General features: G+C 39.6%; 1 protein-coding gene across 2 annotated transcripts in view; it reads left to right on the top strand.

Annotated features, from left to right (window-relative positions):
* Positions 1 to 23,486, top strand: part of COBL (cordon-bleu WH2 repeat protein) — a 264,865-nt gene that overhangs the window by 181,425 nt on the left and 59,954 nt on the right. For both annotated transcript variants that reach the window (XM_080379027.1, XM_080379028.1), the window contains one exon: positions 14,477 to 14,789. In XM_080379027.1, coding sequence (XP_080235153.1) covers positions 14,477 to 14,789 — 313 coding nt within the window. The remainder of the gene's footprint in view (positions 1 to 14,476; positions 14,790 to 23,486) is intronic.

A 23,486-nucleotide genomic window follows, 5' to 3' on the forward strand; every position in this document is an offset into this window, starting at 1 on the left:
CTTTGTTTATCCGGAAGAGCTTACATGTAGTAAACCCTGCTGATTTTTGCTGAGGTGGAGGAGGAGGGTGATCTTATATTTTTCTGTGCAAGAATCAGCTGCTTTATTCCTTGTTTATTGCATATTCTTCTGTGATGCTTTGACTTCAAGTGGTGAATGACTGCTAAAAGGATCAAGTCCAGTAGCAAGAATGAAATACTTCAGATGATAACATATTAAATAGGTATCAGCTACTGAGGCCTTCATTCATGTGCCTTGAATGTTCCTTGAACATGAAAGATACTTTTTTTTCTTGTCCAGTTCTAATAAGAAAATTGTAAATTTGGGTCACCAGATCTGCTTCATTGTCTCATGCCTTGACAAAGGTCTGAAGAAGGAGACTCAGTCCTGGGTAAAGGTAACACCAGTTGGAAAGGGGATATTTTGTATTCCCTTACATGTGCACTCAACTGCTTGCCTGTGTTGGAAATAATACCTGTGATTTTGCAAATGCTGAGCAACAAGTCAGTCCTAATGTAAGGGGAGCACAATTCCTTTGACTATAACGAAGTATTTTCTGGTTGCATTAAGTATGGGACTGGACTCCAGTGAATGAAATACTCTTTCTAGCCTCATTTCCTGATAATTTATGTTTTTATTTCCTAGAGTGTGTAATAAACCTTAGATACACATTTCCCATCCTGACTAAATCTAAAGACATTTCTCTTCTAATTCTCTTGAGCCCAGCTCTGCAGTGCCAGTGGTCTGTGGATGAACTGTGCATGTTTATTTTAAGAGAAACAAAATTCTCCATTTTCCTCCTCTTTATAAGAGCAGTTTATGTGAGCTGTATCTTTAATAACTGAGTAGTACCTTAAACGTGCTCTGTTGTGCTTGAACAGTGGAATATGAAGAAATTGCAGCACCATACAAATAGAGAGACTTACACTTTATTGGTTTAGTGGTGGACTTAGCAGTGCTAGTTTAATGGCTGGACTCAATGATCTTGAAGGTCTTTTCTAACCTAAACAATTCTATGACTCTGTGAGCCTGTGATCAGTAACAAGCTGGACTAAACATCTCTGTCCAGCCAAATACATGCATGTGGTGTGGGTGTGAGTGTGTATGAGACCTTTAATTCTGGGTATGAGTTTGAAGTAATGCTTGATTTACACATTATGTATGGACCAAATCAAACTGGAAGGTTGGTGTTTGAATTGGCGTTGAAATTTGTAGTGCAAGATCCTACTGATTCAAATGCAGGCAATGCACATGGAGCTACAGAAAGCAAACTGTTGAAAATCTTTGTATTCTCTCTTCCAGGTAGGTGACAATACCCATACCAAAGTGTTGGTCCATCCTTAAAGATGCTCATACTCAGCTTTTCATATTACCACTTTTAAGTCAGTAAACACTTGACTAAAATGCCTGCCTGCTTTCTTCTAAGAAGTTGAGAATTCTGGCCATGCACATTCACTTCTGAGTTTTAGGGCCTGAGGGAGCAAAAGGCTGAGAGCAGAGACAGAGTCTCTTTTGTCAGCTCCTTTTGTGGATTCCATAATTGGTTCCTGGCCTGGATAAAACAATTACTTTCCAACCTACTGTACCATAAGCAGAGGTGGGGTGTAATGGAGGACAAAGACCTAAAACAAAAGAAGACTGAGGAAGTAATGAGAAAGAAGGACTATGACAGACTTTTTTTTTTTCTTTTAACACTGTTATAATTAGAAGGTGAAAGTAAAGTTGCTAAATATGTGGTAACCTCCCATGAATAGTGAAGGACTAGTAGGGGAATACCTAGTTGACTTGTTAGAGCAAACAGACAAAACTACTAATACTTTCACTTCAGTCATCTAATGAAAATTATTATTGATCTCTGATTTTTAAAACACATGAGTTTAGCATTTTTCTTCTTTTCTCTCCCATGATTGTTTCCTCTATTTTTTCACTTGACAAGAAGCTTAAAACTGAAGGGGGAAATATTTTTTTCAATTCATAAAACCATGAACATTAATGGAGAAATATTTTCAACATTTTTTTCTCAAGTGAAAACATGTAACAGGTCTATTTATAAGGTGTGTCTAGGTGTAACAGTCAAGACTTGAAAGTCAAGAATTGTTATACTTCTTAAATTATAAAAATTGGAATTACAGAGACTGTAAGAAAAACTAATTGGCTTTAAGTTCAAAATAAAAACTTTATTTAACATTTACTGGTAAGAGCATTTTAGAAGCTGAACAGATTCTTGTATTTGACTTGCTCTACAGAAAGCCTCACGGTGGACTGTAGAGGGCTGTAGAAGAGCCAGCCTGTATCACTTCTTGGTGTTGCTGGAAGCAGATAAAGTAGTACTTTGGGGACTGTTGCATGAATGCATTGGAATTAGGTTTTATTCTGAAACCGGTTTTGAGTGCTACCAGTTTCTCAGACACATTAACTCAATGCTCAGGAGTGATATGATGCTTTTTTACCAGGTAAAACTTATCCCACTTTCTGCCCCAAAAGAGGAAAGACTTTTTTTTCAGAAGAAATAGTATTTTAATTAAACACAACGTATGCAAATAGTTTATTAACTACTTATAATTTTAAAATACATTTTTTTACTTTTAAAAATCTTTTCTGTTTGCCTTCAGAAAATGAGAACGATATGGTGATTAACCAACCAGTCAGTTAAAGAAACTTAGAGGTTGAAGTGTCCAAGTTTTCCAAATGAAAACATTTGGTTAAAAAAAAAAAAGAAAAAAGAAAAAAAAAAGCAAAAAAAAGGCATGCATATACTGTAATTTGCTTGTTTGCTCCACTCCCTTGTGGACATGCCCAGCTTCCTCTGTACCTGGCAGTTTTCCTGTTCTCTATTCATTCAGGCTAATCAATGGGATTCAGATGTTCCTCAAATAAAATCATTTGGCTTCAGCCTGCTCTTGCAAGAACACAGATTGAAGTAAAAAGGCTTTTCCTCAATTTTCGAGTACATGAAGTATATGCCACTGTTCATAATACAAGACTTCAGCAATGTATCAATGGCAATTTTTTACACAAAAAATCCTTGCACAGGGAACCTACTTGCATTTTTTTCGTGGAGTTGTTAGTGTCTGTGAGACAATTAGCAGACTGAAAACAATGAAGATCAAAGTCTTTAAATTTACATGCGTAATGTGAAGAGGAATAACAAACATACCACCAGCTTGATTCTGTGCTGATCTGATAGGGGCCACTCTAAGGTGAGAGGAGAGTTTTATAATCTTGTCCTGAAATGAGCAATCAGAAGAATGAAGATAATGTTTGAGCATTACTGTACAGATTGTACTGTATAAAGTGGAACAGTGGCCAGTCACACCTGCTAAAAAAATTCTGAACACGATCCTTGTGTAGTGTTTTTAGGAAAAAAAATTATCTGGTTCTTCATAGCTTAAAAGAGGAGGTGCTTTTTTTTTTTTTTCTTTTCTTTTTAGTTAGGGATAAGTAGGGGAAAGAAAGAGGATAATAAAGGGATAATAATGGATAAAAGGGAAATAATAGATGGAGCAAAAAATCCCAGAAGTTTCAACTTCTTGCTTTTCGGAACAAAAATGGATGTTAGGATTTGGGAATTTTTCCTTTTTTCTCTTCTTCTTTGTTTTCATCTTCTCCTTCCCCAGACCCCATCAACTAATTTATTAAGCATTTCTTTTGGACTTCTGAGTTAATGATTCAATTCTCTGGTATCTAAACCCCAGCGCACTTCGGGTTGAAGCTTTGCTATTGTTCACAGCATCCTTCCCTCAGACATCCCTGGTAGATAATAGAGAATGAGCTTTTAGGTCAGCACATACATGAAGAAAGTCTCCTTGCTCTGTCCTTCTACCTCTTTATGAAACTTTTGGAACTGAACTTCAGACTGTTATCCTTCCTGACTAATTCAGGAGTTGGCAGACAGTTTAAAAGTTACTGGAGGATTTCATAGACAGACCTATAATCCTACAACAGTGTGACCTTCTTAACCCAATTTCTGCAGGAACTGAAGCTGAAAAAAAAAAAGAAACTCAAAGACATTTCCAAATTTCCCGTAGGAAAAATTACCTTTTATGCTGATCCTAATTAAGACCATTAACTCAGGTGAAAAATTCTTCGAACTAGCTTGTCCGTTTTGAGGGTATGATCGTAGTGAACCTTCAAATTCTAGAAATGGCCCTGCTTCAGCAAAGCACTTGAGCATGCTTAATCAGGTACCCCATTATACAGCATGCACATTATTACTGAATGAACTGTATTAAAATGCTTTGCATGAATAAAAATGCAGACGATTTTTCCCTGTGGGGATTCATCCCATGCAGGAGATATCTGCAGCTTTGCATTTTAATCAGTGAGTGTTCCTGTCCTGCTCACATTGAAGTCAGTGGCAAAACCCAACTGCTGAAGTGGAAGCAGGATCAGTGCAAAATACAAAAGGGGAGAATTTATTCCAAGTGGGTGTCTGAATGATGACCCATTTCTTGCAGGCTGCTGTTCACCGTGCTACCAGAGATGACACTGCCATTAACATTTTACTATCCAGAAATCATACAGTGCGTAACATCCAGTTACCACTGTTGCATGTTTGCATTTTTCAGGTTTATAGGGAAAGAGCCCCAGGGCAAAGCACAATTGATGAGATAATTGACTTCACAAGAGGACTATGAAAGAGTGGGCCAAATTCAGCTCTGACTTAAGTATTCCATCTCTGCTTATGTCTGAGATAATCTGATCTAGTCCATCTGCTGTCAGAGGAGTGGTGGCATAACAGCAGAGCTGTTCTGTGAGCGCTTTGTTCTCTACCTATCCAATATTCCGCTTGTTACTGGGCTCCCAGGGAGATCTTCAGTGTGCACTGCTGGAAAAGATAACCTCATTGCTGGAGCCTGAAGTGGATTTCATGGTACCCTGCATTTGATTCTTGCCCCATGCAGTGTTTTCTTGGCTATGTCTGTGTTACTGGAAGTCTGTCTCTTGCCATCCTTCCATAGAACCAATTGCCTTTATGGGTTCTGCAGCGTGTCTGTGACTCTTTGCAGCTAGCGTAGCCGCAGGGTGCCTGGCAGTGTTTTAGGTGGTGAGCATGCTTGGCATACACTGTCCTGGCCTCACTGCCCCTCGATTTGCCCTCATCCCAGCGTGAGAGTCTGGTCTTCTGAGTGCCCAGAAAATGTCCTTTGGAAATGATATGATGCCCCTGTGTAGGGTATCGCACAAGATCTTTAGGGAGATCTTAAAATGCTCTGGTTCTCAGTTTTGTTCTCTGCAAGAATAATTCTTTCTTCACTGGGCAGTTTCAGAAGGCAAAATGTCTTAGTGATGAGAAGTGTTCAGGTACTCCAAGAAGCGTTTCTCCAGGTACATACATTTGTTGATGTCGCTGGACATCTTACAGCTATGAGAAATACGATAGCAGAGTAATCAAGTGTGAATGTGCAGTAAGATGTGTATTAACTAAACTCAGAAAAGCAACATGGTCTTTGAAGTTAAAATATTTCTGGATATGTAATTGCCAAAGTAAACCACCAACCAAAGTATATTGAAAAGCCTGTTGTTTGAACTCTGGGGAGGGAAGCAGGTATTCCATTGATCAGGAGGTCCAAGAGGAGTCAGTTAATGTACATCAAAAGAGGTCAGAGTAGAGCTTTGTGTCTTCAGAGCACAGAGGTGTATGTAAATGTTTTCGTACCTAAATTTGGAGCTAGCTGTTGAAAATCTTCTGTGAAGGTATTTACGTTATTGGTGGTTTGGCTGAAGCATGTTTTGGCCAATTAAATGGAGTTATTTTGTGCTGTCCTAATTGTAAGTTAGACAGGTGGTTGTGCATGAAACATTTAATTTTCTCAGGGCTCTGTCTGACTTCAGATGGTACTATAGATACTGTCCTATACAAAGATAGAAGGTGATGTAAGGGAAAATGATGGATGCACTGGTGGGGGAGCTGAAGGGTGACATCACAGATCTGAATGGACTGAGGTGCTGTGAGGGTGGGTAAGAAAAAAATCTGCAAGAGTGATGAAGTCTCATTTTGTTAACCACACTCCAGCTTGGAGCTCACTTTTAGTTTTTGGTATTAAGCAAACCCAGTATTTGTTGCCATTACTGCCTAGCAGGTCTGCATTGTTAGGGAGATACTAAAACTATTGTTTCTTATTTGTGCAGCAGTTCTTAGAAGTACTTATATGCCCAAGGCAAGTGTACTTTGTCCCCACAAACAGAAAGCGACTGTTCAAAATGTTTTATTTTTATGTGTGTAATACCTAATGGTTTCAGTAATAAGTAGCTTATTACAGATTGACCCGATTCTCTTCCACACTTCCTAACTTTTAAATCACTTCTAATCAGAAATAAGTACACAACTGTGAGTGGAATGGGGTTGCTGTACTATGAAAAGAGCTCTTGAATCCCACAAGTTGTGTGTATGTGTGTTTGGTTTAGGGTTGGATTTTTTGTCTCTTTGCTGAGCTTGCTGGCAGCTAGTCTCTGGGGAAGGAAAGTATAATTACAATGTGAAAGTGTTTTATGCTTTTCTTCTCTGGATTATGTTAGAAATACAAAACTGTAGTAGAGATTTTATGGAGTCATTAACAGGCAAACTGAGGAAGAGAATGAATTGATAGAACAGAGTGCATGCAGGGAGGATGGTGAGGTTTAAAAAGAAGAGTTGAGCAAATGGCATTTTTTCTGTGGACTTAAAAATCACCTAATAAAACACTGTTTTATTGCATAGGTGCACTAATAATTTCTGTGTTTAATTGTTACCCTGCATATGCTTTTCAGGCAATTTTATAGAGTGTGTTCTCTAAGGTGGTTCATGAAAATCACCTTCACAGTCCATTTGTTTAAATTTGGCAGTGGACTTGAATGGAAGCTGACCACCTCTGTAGAGGATGCGGATTGCCAAAATCTATCACTTAAGTCTAATAATTCCCAGCAAAATGTGGAGAGTGGTTTATTTCTTCTTCACCAAGCTCATTATATTGGGTAATCTCTGGTTTCAGCTGTAGATTTTCCTTGCCCACAAAGGCCTCCAAGGAGCTCCGTTACTGATAACAACGTGTTACCAATGTTACACATGGTGATTTACGAAGTGCAAGTCTGAAGCTATCTTATTATATGCTTTTAAATATATTTCCGTGATATCCTGCTCCTTTAACCTACATTGTCTGCTTGTTCATAGTCTTTTTGAACTGCACAGATTAGGCACACTGCCCCTCTCCTCACACCTAAGTAAAGGACCAACTAGAGCCAGGAAAGCACCTTGTGAGTTGTTCTAACTTGCTGTTAACCCCAGGTAGTGAGCACCAGGAACTGTTGTCAAAGTCTCCCCATCAGACATCATTATGTATGAAAGGAAATTAACATCTCACTCTACTGACTCATTTTTAAAATCTATCCTTCTCTAAGCCAAGTGGCAATGTTCTCCAGTTAATCAAGGAAAGATCTACTTCGACACATGAGCCTTTTCCTGTCAAAGAGCGTTTTGCTTTTCATGTCACTTTTGTGAAATCTGATCCTTTCAAATAAGGAAGGCAGGTTACTGACTATGGTGTAGAGTTCTCAGAGCATCCAAACAAGGCTTTTGTAAAAGCAGGGAACCAGTAGGTTCAAGAGAGTGCCAGAGAGGAGAGGATGAAAAGCAGTTTAGCAGTAGCGGCAGCATTCTAGGTCAAATGGACTTTGAAGAGGTCAGAGAGGCTTTTTCAGTCATTGAAGAAAGGATTGTGGGAAAGAAATGGGGATAATAAAGTCCAATATGTTAATCTTCCCTGTCTGAAAATCTGTGTGGCATTAGTTCAGAAATTTTTCTTTGCTTTTTTGGCAGGTGGTAAAAATAAGGTCTGAAATGGGAGAGGGTGGCAAACGTTTACTTGAAGTGGTAGTTTCCTCTGATGAGTCTTTGAAGAGCCAGCAGTCTGATCTAGTGCTGTTTAGAGAGAGAGACTTCACAGTAACTTTCAGCATAGGTTTGAAAGGAAGATCAAACATTAGTGCACAGACCTTCACAGTTGCTTGTACATGGAAAATACAATGGAGGGACTGGAATATTTACTCTTCAGTTCTCACTCCCTGGCTTGATCCTATCTTGTATTGCCTTTGCCAAAAAAGCTTTTGTAAAAGTTACAATACTTTTGTGTTGCGATACCGACTAACAGCAGACGGGTTTAACCTCAGGGGAAGAGCTTAACTACCTCAAATTTGTGAGGCAGGTTAAATGAGTCCACATTGTATTTATTTTTCAATCGTAGGAGAGGTCGATCTAGGTTAACTTAAGTTAACTGTGATTAGATTGGGATCAAATGTGGAAATGCTGAAGAATCACAGGGTACTTCTAATAATACGTACCTTTCTGATGATATGTCTAGTGAGATGTCTTGTAATTTTTGTTATTGGCTGGCATGTAAAGGAGTGGATTTACTTCTGTTTGCAGGTTTTGTGCAATAAGAATGACTGCAATTAAAGAACTTGTTGAAAAACATGAGCATTGGGCATAAGACTAGGAAAGACTGAAAGCAGCTCTTTAGGTGAGAAGTGGCAGTCACATGCAGGACTGCATGAGTCAGCAGCATGCCCTAATGGTGATGAAGCACTAACCACAGACTAGGACGCACTAGCAAGAACATAACCAGCAGATCAAAGGAAGTGATTAGTCCTCTTTACTTGGCTGCCATGAAGCCACATCTGTTTCCATTGTCCAAAACTGGGTTCAGTTTTGAGTTCTGTGGAACAAGACACTGAAAAAACAGAGCAGGGGCAGCAGAGTCTGGCAGAAGGCATCGAAGATGCATGTGAAGGTGCTGAGACAAGAGGGTTTGTTCAGCCTGCAGAAGGGAAGGGTAAGGAGAATTTGAATGCTGTCTTGCCTCTGAAAAAAAAGGAAGAGCGAGCCAGACTCTTCTCTGAGATACACTGCAAAAGGATAAGACTGCAATAGTGACAAGTTATAGCTAGAAAATTTTCAATTTAGCATAAAAAAGTGTTCTTTATGGGGAGAAGCATTGCATTAAACATTGCCCAGGGAATGATTGATGATTTCCCAGAGTGGCTGTGGAGTCTCCATGCTTGCAGATTTTCAAAACTCAGCTGCTCAAGGACCTGAGCAACCTCATATAAGCTGGAAGTTAGTCTTGCTTTGAGGAGGACGTTGAACTAGGTGACCTCCAGAGGTTCTTTCCAAATTAAATTATTCTGTGATTCTATGACCTAAATGAGCTGAGCCAACATTAAGCTGCTCTACATCCTCATTTTGGAGGAGGGCTGGAGCTGCACAGCATGATTCCTCACCTCAGCATTTCCTGGCCTCACCTTCAGTTTCTGCAACGCTGTTACAGGAGTTGGGAGAGAATCCTTGGAGCTCAGTCCATTACCCCACTCTCCCCATGTTATTGTTAATGTATAACAGTGGTCATTTATTGTCTCTTGTTTCTTTTAATTAAAAGAAAAAGAAAGTGTGCATGTATGCTAAGAAGCATATTGGATTAAAATGTTATAAATAGAAGTCTGCCCATTCTATCTTGTGCTTTAACTGCTCACTGAATGTTTTTTAACACCTATTTCTATATATAAGTTTTTTATCAATGAGCAAAATGAGTAAAATGTAACCAGAACACATCATACCTGTGTGAAAACTCTTAACCTAATCCTGTGTTGTTCGTTTTCCTTATCTGTGTTAGTCATTGCCATAATAAATGTTTTCTTTTCCCATTTTTTTCCACCAGCCTTCTTCCAAGCGTATAAAAAAATGTACACTTCTTAAATTCTGGTCTTTTGTGATGGTCTCACTTTTTACTGCCAGTACAAATAATTAGAGCACAGTTTCTTTCTCTTGCTAGACATTTTAAGTACTGTCAGTGAAATAATTATGTTGTAATTTGGGGATCATAATAATATTTTTTAACATCACGAAGCTTGTAATATTTTTTACAACTGCATTGTAATAGACCATTTGAACTACAGCAAAGCAATTGCAGTCCATGAAAAGAAAGTTTTCTGGCAGTGGAACAAGTAATGAAAGAAATTGGAAAGTAATTACCAACCTCTTAGCAAGAACTCAGAAGAATCAGAGGAACTCAGCATCTCTGAAACCATTACAAAGTTCAGATTATTCAGCACGTAGAGGTTAAATCAACTGTCACCTCTTTAAAAATGCTTTTGTATATACTGCTTCTGTCATTATTGAATGTGACAGTAAACCACCAGCAGTGCTGTAAAAGCAGAAGGTCACAGCACTTAGCAAACAATTACAGTCTGAGAAGACTTAACGCCCAATGCCCATCGGACTGGGAGAGAATCATGGCTTGGGCGTCGGTGATGGACTTTCTAAGTCTTGGTAGGATATCTTTTGAACTCTTAGGTATGATTCTAACCTCATTCAAAGTCAGTGGTGGTTATTTTCATAGTAGTAATCAAAGTGAGTATTTTACCCATGGTAGTCTTCACCTACTGAATTAAATCTTCATTTCTGAAAGTGCTGATTAGCATTTAAACCAGGTGAGGTTTATCTGTCTCTTCATCATTGGCATTCTGTATGAGTAATGTGTACATATATGTGATATCAAACTGCACAAGTGCAGATATGGCTCCTCCAAACTCGGAGTTCAGTGTTTTCCTAATTACTTACAGCCTATTGAGATTAAAGTGACAAGATCTCTTTTGTGTTAAACAAGAAGCTCACATTCTTTACTGATGAGCTACTCTCCTCTTTCCCTCTTGATGATCAGGGGCAACATTCTTGCAAACAGACATCCCAGTCCAGTCCACCCCCCTGCTCCCCGTCCCCCACCCCCAAAATACAGCCTTTGTAACTTGTGGTTGACCTAATTGTGCAGCGACAGCACTGCTGCTGTGAAGCAGGGGAGGTCCTCGGTATGGCACTCCTTTGGGCTTTGCACGGTCTGCAGCCTGGAGCAGGACACGGGTAACCAGCAGTGCAGGGCATTGAGGGACACTTTCCAATCTCACTTGTGGGTGAGATGTCCCACAGAGATTTCAGTATGACTCGGAGACCACGGGCCAAGTTCTACACCCTTTCCAATATCACACCCCACCTGAAGCCAGTGAACGGGGTCACATGGTACTGAAAAAAAACGTCTTGGCGTTGTTACGTGTTTGGAAGCACAGACAGTCTTCTGAGGTACAGAAGTGCTTCAGTAATACATTATCTCTGGCAATTGTTATTTGTATGTCCAATCTTGAAGTAATTGCTGAACATTCTGGCTTAACCTGTGTACGTCTGCGTGAGGCCTTGAAGATCAGAGCCCATACTGAAGTTGTCTTAGTGTCATGACAGAGAAGAGAGAAAGAGATGTTGAGATTTTTCTTTATTCAACCAACAAATAACCTCAGTAGCTGCCATCATTGTGAGCACACTGTGCTTGGTGTGTAGCAGTTTTCTGCGTGTGCATTCCCCCTGAGAAAAAACATGCAAAAATCACAAGGCAGAATCACATCTGCTGTTGTGCATTACTCAGTTCTTTGTGTCAATTAGGACATTTTAAAAGGTATTTTCTGACTCCTGGAGTTAAGACCACTCAGTAAAGTTGAGGTAGGCTTCTTTTATGTCACCTATCATTACCCAGTAATGCCCATCCATCTCCAGTTTGCACCAGTGGGGACTTAATCAAGCGTGTAGAAGGAAGAATAGATTCTTACTTACTTCATCCATCCGAGGATGGTTCAGCTTTAAAACAGGGGTGGTTTAGTGCTGCCTTTAGCTGAAACAAGGTTGTTAACATGACACAGAACCGTAGCAGTCGTGTTTTATGTGTGTGCTTTCATGTTCGGACAAGTAGTAGTGGCAATCAAAATGGTTTGCTTCAGCCAGCAACTTTGTTCAGTGCCGTGTGTGTTAACTGTGTTTAAAATTAATGGATCTTCTCAGTGAAGATAAAAGATTAGAGAAGTGCTTTGACAAAGGCCTTGATAGGCTTGAAGAAAGGGTGACATTTTGGTTTTGCTTGAGCAAAGGATATTTAGTCATTGAATAGAAAGCTAGTACTACCATCTTCTGTAGTACCATGCTTCAGGACAAAACTGCTGTTGAATGAGGAGGTTCTTAGGCTGGACTGGATGATTCAGCTTCTGAGATGCAGATGTAATGGATCAATTCACACGTGCACCCTGATAATAAGAGAACCGGGTTTTGTTTTGTTGTCAATATGTGGGAAGAATGGGCTGGGGGATGGAGATCCTCCCATAAAGTAGCTTGCTGAATCACATCAGGGAGAGACTCACGTGTTGTTACTACAGTAGATAGGTAGAGCTGTGTGTAAAAAGGGTATAAATCCCTGAGCAGAAAGAGGCAGGAAACAGTTGCAGGCAGGCAAGAAGAGGATGAGGAAATGAGAGAGACAGCTAGGGAGGAAAAGCCTGCCATCCTCATGTCAGGAACTGGAAGTGGGTACTTTGTTATAAATTGCTGTGCCAGCTATAGGGTGGAGGTCATTTATGGCATCCTGGTGACAACAGATGTGGCCTGTGTTACATAGAGGTCTCTTTGCATCAAAGTATACTGCATTGTGCATTACTTCAAAATCTTCCCGTGTGCTTCCACTCTTAAATTTCCACTCTTTAAGTTGATTTCTTTGCCATCCGACATTGTTCTGTTTTTTTACATACTGTAACTTTCACTAATGCTTTAGTAGTGGGTGGTTACTGGGGTTTTTGTTAGTTTGAAAGCCAGGCAGGCCATATACATTTACCTGTTTGTTTATGGTCTGTTTTTGTGGGGCTTTATTATTTGCTGTTTAACATCAAATTACTCATATTTCTCATTGATGTTGGTGTTTTCCTAAATGTAGTTTCTGTCATGAGCATAGTCTAATGCATTCAGTGACACATACTTAGTTCCTGTAATTGCCATTTCTAGACAGAATGATCTCTTGGATTAAATCTGGAACCTAGAGCTAATGTTGTAGAAAATAAGGTCAAAGAAATCAAGTAATATTACTTCCAAAGTTGCAATGGAGTCTTTGGATCATCTTCCATCATAAATATAGATGTTTGACAGCACTTAGAACTTTAATCATGATTTGTAACCCTCTGAATTTTATTGCTTCTGCTGTCAGAAATCAATTTCAGTACTTAATGGCATCTTGTAACCTCAGTCAAGGAGAATGTTGGGTTGATTTTTATTTTAGCTTTACTCAAAGCTTCACTGCTAAGCTACACCCATACAAAATTATAATACTTTTTGACAAAGTTGTTTTCAGTTCTCTGACTGTAAAGAAAATACTTCCATGTATACAACATAATACAGTAGTATTTCTCTTCATTGATCATTTTTATTGAGCTTTATGTATGCTTCAAAAAGTTGTAGATTCTGACCCTAAAAAACAGAGAAGTGTATGCTTAATCTTAGTCATGCTTGTAGACCTGGGACTTCTCATATAATTAACATCCACTGCGAGTGTCTGCAGGATCAGACCATAAACTATTACTTAATCTTCCTTTTGCTTACTGAGGTTGACGAAGAGAATGTGGCACACTTACAATTCCAAATAAAACATTTAGATTAGTCTTTATTCATTTCTTTTGATCAAAAGAAGTGTGATTAGGCTTGATTCTGTCTTTAGTCACTCAATAATTTCAGTTACTGAAATTATTGACCTTGTTGGGAGTTCCCCAGTAATGGCATAATTGCAGGATGGAGTCTAGAGTTGTACGTTTCTTAAGGGAAAGAACAAAATTGTATTTTTCACCCCCAAAAGAACCCCAAACAAACAAGCCCCCAAGTAGTTTATAGGAATCAAACTAAAAGAGTACAAAAAATTGTACTGTGTCTGATCTTCTCTGAAAATTTGCAAGTCTAACGGGGTTAAACATGCACAGGGCATATCTCTTGATCTCCTTTATAAATGGCTAAATATTGGAAAAGGTTCTGCTTTAATCATGGTAGTTTTCTCTGCACTTCCGAGTGGATTTGATATGATGCTTTGAAAAAGAGATGTTTGTTATTCTCGCACTTAACACAGGAAATTGAAAGGTAGTAAAATAAAGTGACACCTAGTGGGCCAGCATTAAACCTAGTGTACCAATGCAGTGTCCTGACGGAGAAATGCTGCCCGTTTTTACCTGCGTGTAGAATTCTTACTGGAAATGTCATGATCTGTTTGGCAGCATGGAAAAGGGATAGTGAGATTATGTTGTCAGAAGCAGTAACAGGAGTAATGTCTTGCAACTCATCATTTAAACTTTGGTCAAAGTCCCCAAGAAACTGTCCCTGGAAAGTTGTTTCTTCATAGAAGTAACGCAGAAGTAATTTGCTATGAAAGTCACAAAACCCAAACTCCCCAGGACAGGTATAGCAAACCACCTTTCTAAAAGCAAAGGACAAAATTTTTGTCCTTTTTCAATTCATCTTTATCCTATATACAAATATTGAGCTCCATCCTGCTATTTTTAATGCATTTCATGTGTTTTTTTCCAGTTACAAAGGAATAGCTCTCTGTGTTTGATTTATATACTGATGACTTTCAGCTAACTTTCCTTGCTATATTTCATTTAGAGAGCCTGCTGCCTGCACATGATAATGTTTATGTAGTGGATGACACGGTTCTGGAGCTGTCAGAGGTGGAAGAAACAGCATCAGAAAGCAGCTGTTTTGCATCTGAAGATACGACAGAAGACTCGGGTGTTGTGAGCTCCCCATCTGACATTGTGTCTTTGGATTCACAAAATGACAGTATGAAGCCAAGAGACATCAAGCTTATCAATGGCTACATGGACTCAGCTGAGACAGATGCGATGTATGGCACAGAGATGTACTCTGCAAAGAATGTCTACTGCAATAGCGTGGAATCCAACAGTGCTCCACAGAGGTAAAAATTTATTTGCAGCCAGCTCTTGGAAAATATCTTGCATGTCCTCCTTGTAGGGAATCATTTAAGAAAACCAACTTCTGCTTTCTTGTGCTCTTTCATAAACCAGTACCAATGCCAAGTGACTCCTCCCAGTGAAAAGCTCACTGCCAAATCCCCTCCAGTGACATACTTGTAGCAACAGGCAAAGGTCACTTTTTTGTTTGAACTTGTAGTTACATTTCTTGCAAAAGACCTCTGCCTGCCACAGTTGATTTCTCCAAGAAGTCTGAAATAATTTTGTTACAGTTTGGGTTTTTCTGATAGCATATGAAGTGCTTACAATGTTACATTGATCTAGAAAAATTACATACAGGTTGTAAAATGGAAAAATTATGAAATGGAAAAATTCAAGCCACCAAAAGCCAGGTGGAAAAGGATTGTATTCAGTGAACTTCAGGGACTGGTTTGTGGGTGTGTGCATGCATACATATGTTCACCTAATGCTAACCTCCACTGGCGTTATACCTTGGGGGTCTTTTTCAGCATATTTCCTTCTTATTTTTTTTTCTTTTTTTGCATAAACAAACATTTTCCTGCAGTTTTTGCAAGAAAATATGAGAACCTGGAATTTAACTAGAAACTGCCTTCAAGCACAAGTGACTCCGACACTGTTTGTTTGCCAAAACTCACATAGTTGGTGGCAGGGCTGCAAAGGGAACCCAAAATTTATAGGACTTTGCAAATACAAACTGGCCAAATAGGAAACTGTGCCTCCAGCAAGGAGGGTGGCCTGGTAATACTGACAGGGATCCGCTCTGTGTGATGCTGCAGAGTCATGGGACAGGGGCCAGAAATTCCTCTGAATTCTCAGTTGACACAAAGTCTGTGCTTTCTGGTCTCTCTCCATTCAGCTGCTAATCTGTAGCCCCTTCATAAGAGCATGTATCATGACCTAGTTATTTCCTTCCACACATTTCTGAGGGAGAACTCCATCTTGGATCATGCATTGGGTGATAAATTAGGCCAGCGTTCATATTTTAATCTACTGGAATGATCTCAGGGTTTTTCTTTATCCATCAATATCAATGGGGACAAGGTCAAGCCTCACTTAGGTACTTGCTCAACAATACATTTTTCTTGTGGTTTGTCCTTTAACAGTTTCTTAGGTCCTGATGCAGTGTCTGTTTGAAGAATTAGATAGGCTAGTGTAGGAACTGCAATTAACATTCCAGACCTGATCCAAAAAATCAACCCATTAATTTAAATGGACTTAGATTGGGCCTTGTAAGATAACTAAGCAATCCCTACTTTCCTCAAAATGCAGGATCTAACCTGGTGAGGAAAACACACATGCACATTAGTGGGGGGTGGGGAGTGTGGGGGGGTGTGCGGCCAGAGGAAAATTTACCCTGATGTTGAGCAAAGACATAAAAGTAAAGCCCTGTAAGAATAATACTAATCAATGAAAAATACTTTGGACCTTTTCTGCTCTTTCAATCAAATGGAAGATTGACCACAGGTCATTGTAGCACACTCCCGCTTGGAAGTCAGTATTCTCTCCTTCGGTCACTTCAGCCAAAGATACATATTCTGTGTGTTACACTGAGATTTACCTTTGCCACACAAACACACAAAGTTTTCAATAGTTGGAAAGCGTGCACATAGAAGAAACAACAGGACATTTCATAAGCTGGCTGGCAGCACTGCTGCTCAGGGGTCTTCCTGAGCCAAAGGAGTGGAAGCTGGAAGGACAGCGTGGTGTACTGCCCAGCACGGTCAGGCAGGTGACCGTTCCCCCCTGCTCAGCTGCTGGGAGGCTAGTGCGGTAGTACCATGTCCAGTCTTGGGTCCCCAATTCAAGAGAGAGATTGGCAAACTGGAGAGGGTCCAGAGGAGAGCCACTCAGAGGGCTGGGGCACTGGAGTACATGAAGTGCAAGGGGGAGAGGAGGCAGCTGGATTGTTGACCTTGCAAAAGTGATGCACATCAAGAGGGACTGACCGCAGTCTTTCCCTGAACAAAAGAAGGACTATTGAGGCTTTTTAGGGATATGCAGTGACAGGACAAGAGGCAGCCGTCACCAGCTGCTTTTAAAGGAAATAAAAATTGCCTATGAGGAGGAAATTCCTAGAAATGGGAGTGGTTAAGCAATGGAAGAGGTTTCCCAGAGAGGTCAAGGAATCTCCATGCCTGGAGGTTCTCAGAACTCAGCCAGGCAAAGCCTTGGGCAGCCTGGGCTGGCTTTGAAATTAGCGCTGCTTGGAGCAGGAGGTTGGGCTAGGCTTCCAACTTAATCTTTTATGTGATTTTGGCATACTAAATATTCTGTATCTATCTAATATGTCCCTAATTTAGAAAGAGTACCTTTAGACTGAAATAGGAGACAATTGTTGTTTGGGGACTTCAGTATTTTGCATAAATTCTATTTATTTTTTAGGCTCTGGGACAGCAAAGTCACTTCACATCAACTTTAGGGTACAGCAGAAACTTAATGTTTATTATTTATTTTAATCTTATGTCAGCAACCTCTTAGACTGCCACAGCAGCAGTGCTGATAGTAATTATCTTTTAAACTTTCATGCTCTAAATATGCCAGTAGAATTTGAAGGTAAATCCAGTTCCACTCCTAACTTTCATTTATAAACAAACCGGCTTTGAAAATTGTGCTCATCTAAATCCTTCTGAGGTCAACTTGCTAAGTTTTCAAAAGCCACTTCCTAAGTGCAGAGGGAAGGAAAAAAATAAGGAGTTTTTTTAAACCTATTTGAATGAAATTCTTGTTTTAGCAGGATGTAAATCAATTATGAGTACAATTTTAAATACAGCCAGATTTGGAGAGCACCATCAGTTTCTGCTTCCACTGTCAGAACAGCTGCCATCCCACTGAAAGTCTGTTGGGAGCCCTGCAGGTCTTGTGATGAACGGGCTACTCTGAGGACCAAACCAGTCTCCTAAATCCCCAGACATGTCAAAATACAGTTCATGTGAATAATTGATACCAAGCTATACAGAGTTTGAAGTATGTTTCATAAGCTACAAAACTTAAAAGAAAATTTCACATGGATGTTATTAATTCCTCTCTGTCCTATTCTAGTCTGTGTACCAAGATTGAACTCAATTCTAAAAGGAAGATCAAAACAAAGAAATTGGGAAAACATGTCACTACTGTAAAGTAGCAGTGGTTAGCAGCAGTGAATTGGAGTCCTCCTTGAGTCTGAGCTCCACTGAAGCCAGAGATTTTATTTAGTGACTAATTTGGACAAGGCTTGGGAAAAAAAGGTTAATAAGAATAATGGAAATATTTAGCCTGCCATGTTAAATTGTAAAGCTGACTAAAACTTGAGCTTTTCACCCAGTGAAATAAATAATTCCTAGGAATTCATAATGCTGTATACTAAAATCATTTTGTACTCTGTGGGCTGTGAAAAAAAGTGGAAGCAAATTACATTTGGAGCATGAAGGGCTATAAAGTCTGAAGTGATATTTTGCACGTGCACTGTGAAGAACTGCAATGAAGAGCAGAATCAAGTCCACAGTTCTTAGGTTTGGTCCAGAGGCTTAGCTTGTGCTCCAAGAGATCAAGGGTATTTTGCCATGTTGCTTACTTTGGATAATTGTATGTTTAGTTTTAAGTTAATTTTCCTTAGACTTTCCGGAATTGTTTACTGGGTGACCTGGGTGGTCTATGTGTAGCTGAAACGCCTGATAGCATTGAATATCCCAGCAGGGTCTGCACCTCATCTGCTGCTGAAGTCAAAGAAAGTTGTGAGCATTCAAGGGTACGGTCTTGACATGCAATAGGTTTGTCTGTACGTAGCGGCATAATAATACAGCTGGGTCAGAAATGGATGTACCATGGGCTTTGCACACACGGTAATGACAACCATGGCAGAACTTAAATCTAATGCAGTTTCCAGAGCACACAAACAGAAATTTTTAAAAGAAGGTCCCTGGAATCCAGGGTTTCCAAGCTGTGATCTTTCCTCCATGGTTTTGTTTTGTTTTGAGATTTTTGTTCAAGCAATCTTAATCCAAATACACATGTTAATTAGCATGTAGAATATAAAATCAAATGTCAAAACAGCCTAGTTCTACCCGTGGCTCTGCCTCTAACCTGTTAAACCAACTATGTCTCTCCACCTCTGATACCCCTTCAGCCACTGACTGTTTTTTTATGGTAGAAAACATAACGCAGCTTTGTATCTCACGATACGTTTGTGCAGTGCCTGGTGGAGCAGAATCCAGACCTCAGCTGGAGGCGCCAGGGGCTAACCCCATATAAATAATTGACTACATGCAATGTTTGGCTGTGAATGTTTTAATATTAACTGCTGACTCTCAACATTGTACTACATAGTTCTCTTTCTTCATATCCTTCCTTACAGTTGATTTCTTTGTGTTATGTATCTGTTCACCAAATTTTAATATATAGTGTTAAATGAGTAACAAGAAAACCACAGAGAAGCTGAAATGTTGCTTAGGTAGCAGTAAGTACATCTCATGATCTCACTGTGTTGCAACTCTGTCCTCCCATACCCCCTTCTTTCCCATCCCTTGTGTGGTGTCATCACGCAAGCTCCTAGGGGCAAGGATCAGACAATTTTATATGCCTATAAAGCATCATGCACACCTACTGTCTGGAGCTTTATAAATAATTACACATTAAAAATTATGTTAAAATAATATTATGAGGGATGCTAGGTCATGCGCTCAAAGTTAGGTAACATTAATATTAAGGCTGTCTGTGTAACCTTAGATTGCCCCCTTTAACCTTAATCCCCCCCCCCCCCCCCCTTTTGTGCACTATGTTAAGGTCTCTAGTTAAAGTGATTATAGTCTGTTTTGTGTTACTTTCTTTCTAACTTGCAGAGCTCGATTAATAAAGCAGGTATACCACCGTTCACTCTCAGTTCAAATTCTTTTCTGGAGACAGGACTATTTAATTTCCTTTTGCTCTTTTTATCTTGCTCATCACACTAGTATCCGTGTGCCATGCAGCCTTAAATTCATTTCTCTGTACAGTACTCACGTGAGATGAAAAGGTGACATTATCCTATTTTAGAGAAGGAGAGCTGATGCGCAGAGAGTCAGGGCAGACTAGTGACCAGTTAGACCACACAGGACCCCTTTTTTTCAGAGGACTAAGCATTAAATAGTATTTCATGTATCAAAATGCAGCTCTCCTTCTCATCCAAACTCTGTTCTTGGAACACGTTTAACCATTTTGACTGAAATAAAATAATAGTTATGGGCATGATATAAATTGTTGCATTTGGACTGCTACCTACCAAAGATGTGTAACTTCTCAAAGCTATAAGCAATTGAAATCAGGGTTTTAGAAAGAGTCTTAAGAGTGAGTGGTTCCACCAGCCTCTCTCAGACCAGGAAAAAGACTAAAACACAAAACTTCTTTTTAATTCTGAAAAGTTTTTAAATGTATTAAAATATTTTGAAAATAGAAGTATTTTAAATGTAAAGGGAACTTGGCAGTTATAAAGCTAAATAAATGCAGACTTGTCTGAGACAGAAAGATAAAATACCTTCCAAAGGTCTGAAACGGATTTTCTTCTTCCTAGAGTTTCTGTTTCAGTAGCCATGAGAGAGGAATATTTTTTCACGTACAGCTAGTGGAAGAGATAGGGTGGGGGTGGGGGAACCCTTCTCAGATCAGTTCAAGCTGTGGGTCTGGACAGGGATAATCCCATTTCCTCCCTTTCTCTCGGAAGAATTTGTTACCTTTGGCTCTGGTTGGGGTAGTTGAAGCTATTGGAAGCAGAAGAGTCCTCTTCATTATCAGCCTGAGAAATACTTGCTGTTTGCTACAAAACCGTTAGGGTTTTGATGAGTTGGCTTAAAACAAAAGCTTGAAAGGATAGGGGGTGGGTGAACTTGTTCTGCTTAATTTTCAGCCTATGCCAATTCAAATGTTACGAGATTTTGTTTTTCACTTAGGAAAGAGAAGTCACTAGCTGGAGAGAATTCAGCATTGAAGCTGGTCGGAGGAAATAAAAAATGTCATAGTGAGTGGCAGAAGGCAGACAGGAAGGAAAGAGGAAAACTGTAATGAAAAATAGCAGCGTATGTATGTATTATATATATCTCTGTGGACAAACATGTTCTATGTAATTACATGTCACTTGTAACTATCTCTGAGAAATATGGGAAAGTGTTATTCTGTTATTTCTCTGTAGGATAGGTTTTATTTTAGCTGTGTAGGCATGTGTTTTACTGTTTTGAAAACAGAAATGTAGTTTTAAGGGGAGGAAGGTAAAGAAAGGGTTAAAGTGACAGGGAGAACTTCAGGGATGAAAAATTACTTAATTAAGACCCAGATGTCTGACAGATTTGCAAGCCTCTGCTTCTTACATAGTTTTGCTAATTTCCTTCCTTATCTCTGGCTTTCCCTTTCCCCTTGTTCCAGAAAACTCTTTAAATTTGGATACTCGCATGCACTTTTTTTGCTGGCAGATCTTCAAGGAGGGAAGATACTAATGATACTATGGTTAAGTAATAGATATTCACAGTTGTTATAGAGCAAGATTCCAGATTAGTCTCTCTGTTAAAGTCATCCACTGGTAAAATTACGTATCCTTTGGAGCTGTAGAACATTTTACATGTTAGGAAGCAGTCTGGGTTGCTAAAGGTGTAGTGCTGGCTTCTGGGAGAGAAAGGCTCTGATCCTTGCTCTGTCTCTTATTTTTCTGTGTAAACCAAGAGAAGTTATTTAACCTCATGTGCCATCTTCTAACTTGCACAGGTGATGTGGCTGTATTAAGATTTAAGTCATGCTAGTCCACTTTTCCTGACTATTTCTGGCAATGCTGTCTGCCTGCGGACTTTCCCGTTAAGAAGCTGTTGCCAGAGGCCTGTGCAAGGAGGAGGGAGCAGGGGCATGCTTCCAGCTGTATAGCAACTACAAGCTGCTGCTTATGCAGCAGGACCCTGGAACCAACATATGTCAAGGGACTCTGGAAGCTTAAATCATCCTGGTATGTAACAAGCTTAGAGATTTCTAGCATTAAAACACAAAATTATACCAAGCAAAAGCATTTTCATTTCCTTTCTGTTTAGATTTTTGACCAGTAACCATGGAGGAGGACTGTAAAAGTATGATAAACCCAGCTGCTGCGGAAAAATTACTTTATTTTCCTCCTCATCTGTATTTACAAGTTCTTGTTTTTAATTGGGTAGTATTATGTCTGAAGGCACTACTGGACCTGCATATTCTAGGATTGGAAAATAGTTTAATTCAATCTCTGATGATTGTTACTCAGCACAGATATAAGTGCAGGCTAAAGACCTTTGTAAGTTTGATGCAATCCCACAGGAACAGAAACAGAACAAAACTAAAAAACTTAGGATGGAAATTATACCTGTACCTTGCTCTCAAAAAGTATGTGCAGGGGTTTTTTTATCACTCATTGAAGAACATAAAAAGCAAGGTTACCTGGCATTCGGCAGAACATGGCGATGTGCTTTTTCCTTTTCAGAGTTGCCTGCCACTTTCAGAAGTCTTGCGTCAAAGTCAGGTGATAACTTTGCTATCTAACCAGTCCTAAGTTGGTTGCTCGGTCTACAGATTTTGCATTTTAACAGGCTTTGGTCATTCAAACATTACAACTTTATGCTCAAGTTCACAAGAGGTGGAGGAAATGGAAGATACCACTGTTCAGGTCATAGCTTAGGTGACCAGGAGGTCCACCACTTACACTATCTGCTCTTCTGCTGCTGTTATATTCCTTCACTGGAGGGAAACAGAAAAAAGAAAAAAGTCATCTAGCCTAAGAAATGCAAAGAATAGAAAAGTGATCCTTAAGATTGTGTAAACTATTGTTTTATCTAGAAAACAGTTACCTCCACTTCTGAAGAGTACTTTGCTGCATCAGTCACAACCTTGAGTTTACTTAATGCTATTTTTCTAGCTTGGTTGAATAGAAAGTTGTATTTATAAAGCTTCACCCATACTTTCTACAACTTAAAATTGTTCAGCATCAATCTCTTCTTTAACACCCGCCTTGATATGTACCCAGGGTAGAAGCATTTCTCTTCCCAGCATTTGTGTAAGAGAATATTGTGGCTTCATTGTGAAGAGGACAAATTTGGATACATACAGACGGGTTAATGTCATTTCCCAGTATCAGACTGAGAAGACTATCAGAGCTGGGAAAGGATCCCAGGTGCTCCAAAGCTCAGCCTGTTGTAAGCATATCAGCTTTCCGTGTCAGTCAGTCCCTGCTAGCTGCCTAAGACACGTGTGAGAAGCTGAATGTTCTCTGTGTCCATTGAACTGCGTCTTAGCAGTCACTCCGTCCCTGTGTGTGCTGCTGCACAGTGCGCCTGTCTGGATTTGACTCTGTTATTTGCAATGGCTTTGTCTTCCTTCCCCAGCTAGTAAGAAATTCACAGGAGCCGTGTTCTTAAGTCTTTGGATATAGCAAGTGTAGTGCAAAATGAGTGAGACTTTCGGGTGGCATTCAGTTAACCTGAGAGATGTCTGCTCCCATTTCTTCTTGCCTGCTGCCGCTCTGGCAGGATAGGGGTCTCCCCATCTTCCATATTATGTCTACCAGCCCCAAACAGATGTTTTAAATATCCTACAGTATTTCAAATGGCACCAGGTGCCCAAGTTTAGACAACCAATTGTCTTCCTCAGTCCCTTCTTTGCAGTTTACATAGGTCTGTGTTGTATTTAAGCAGTTAAAAGTGGGATTTGTG

The sequence above is a fragment of the Falco punctatus genome, assembly GCF_963210335.1.
Source record: "Falco punctatus genome assembly, chromosome: 3".
In the NCBI taxonomy this organism is placed as follows: Eukaryota; Metazoa; Chordata; class Aves; order Falconiformes; family Falconidae; genus Falco; species Falco punctatus.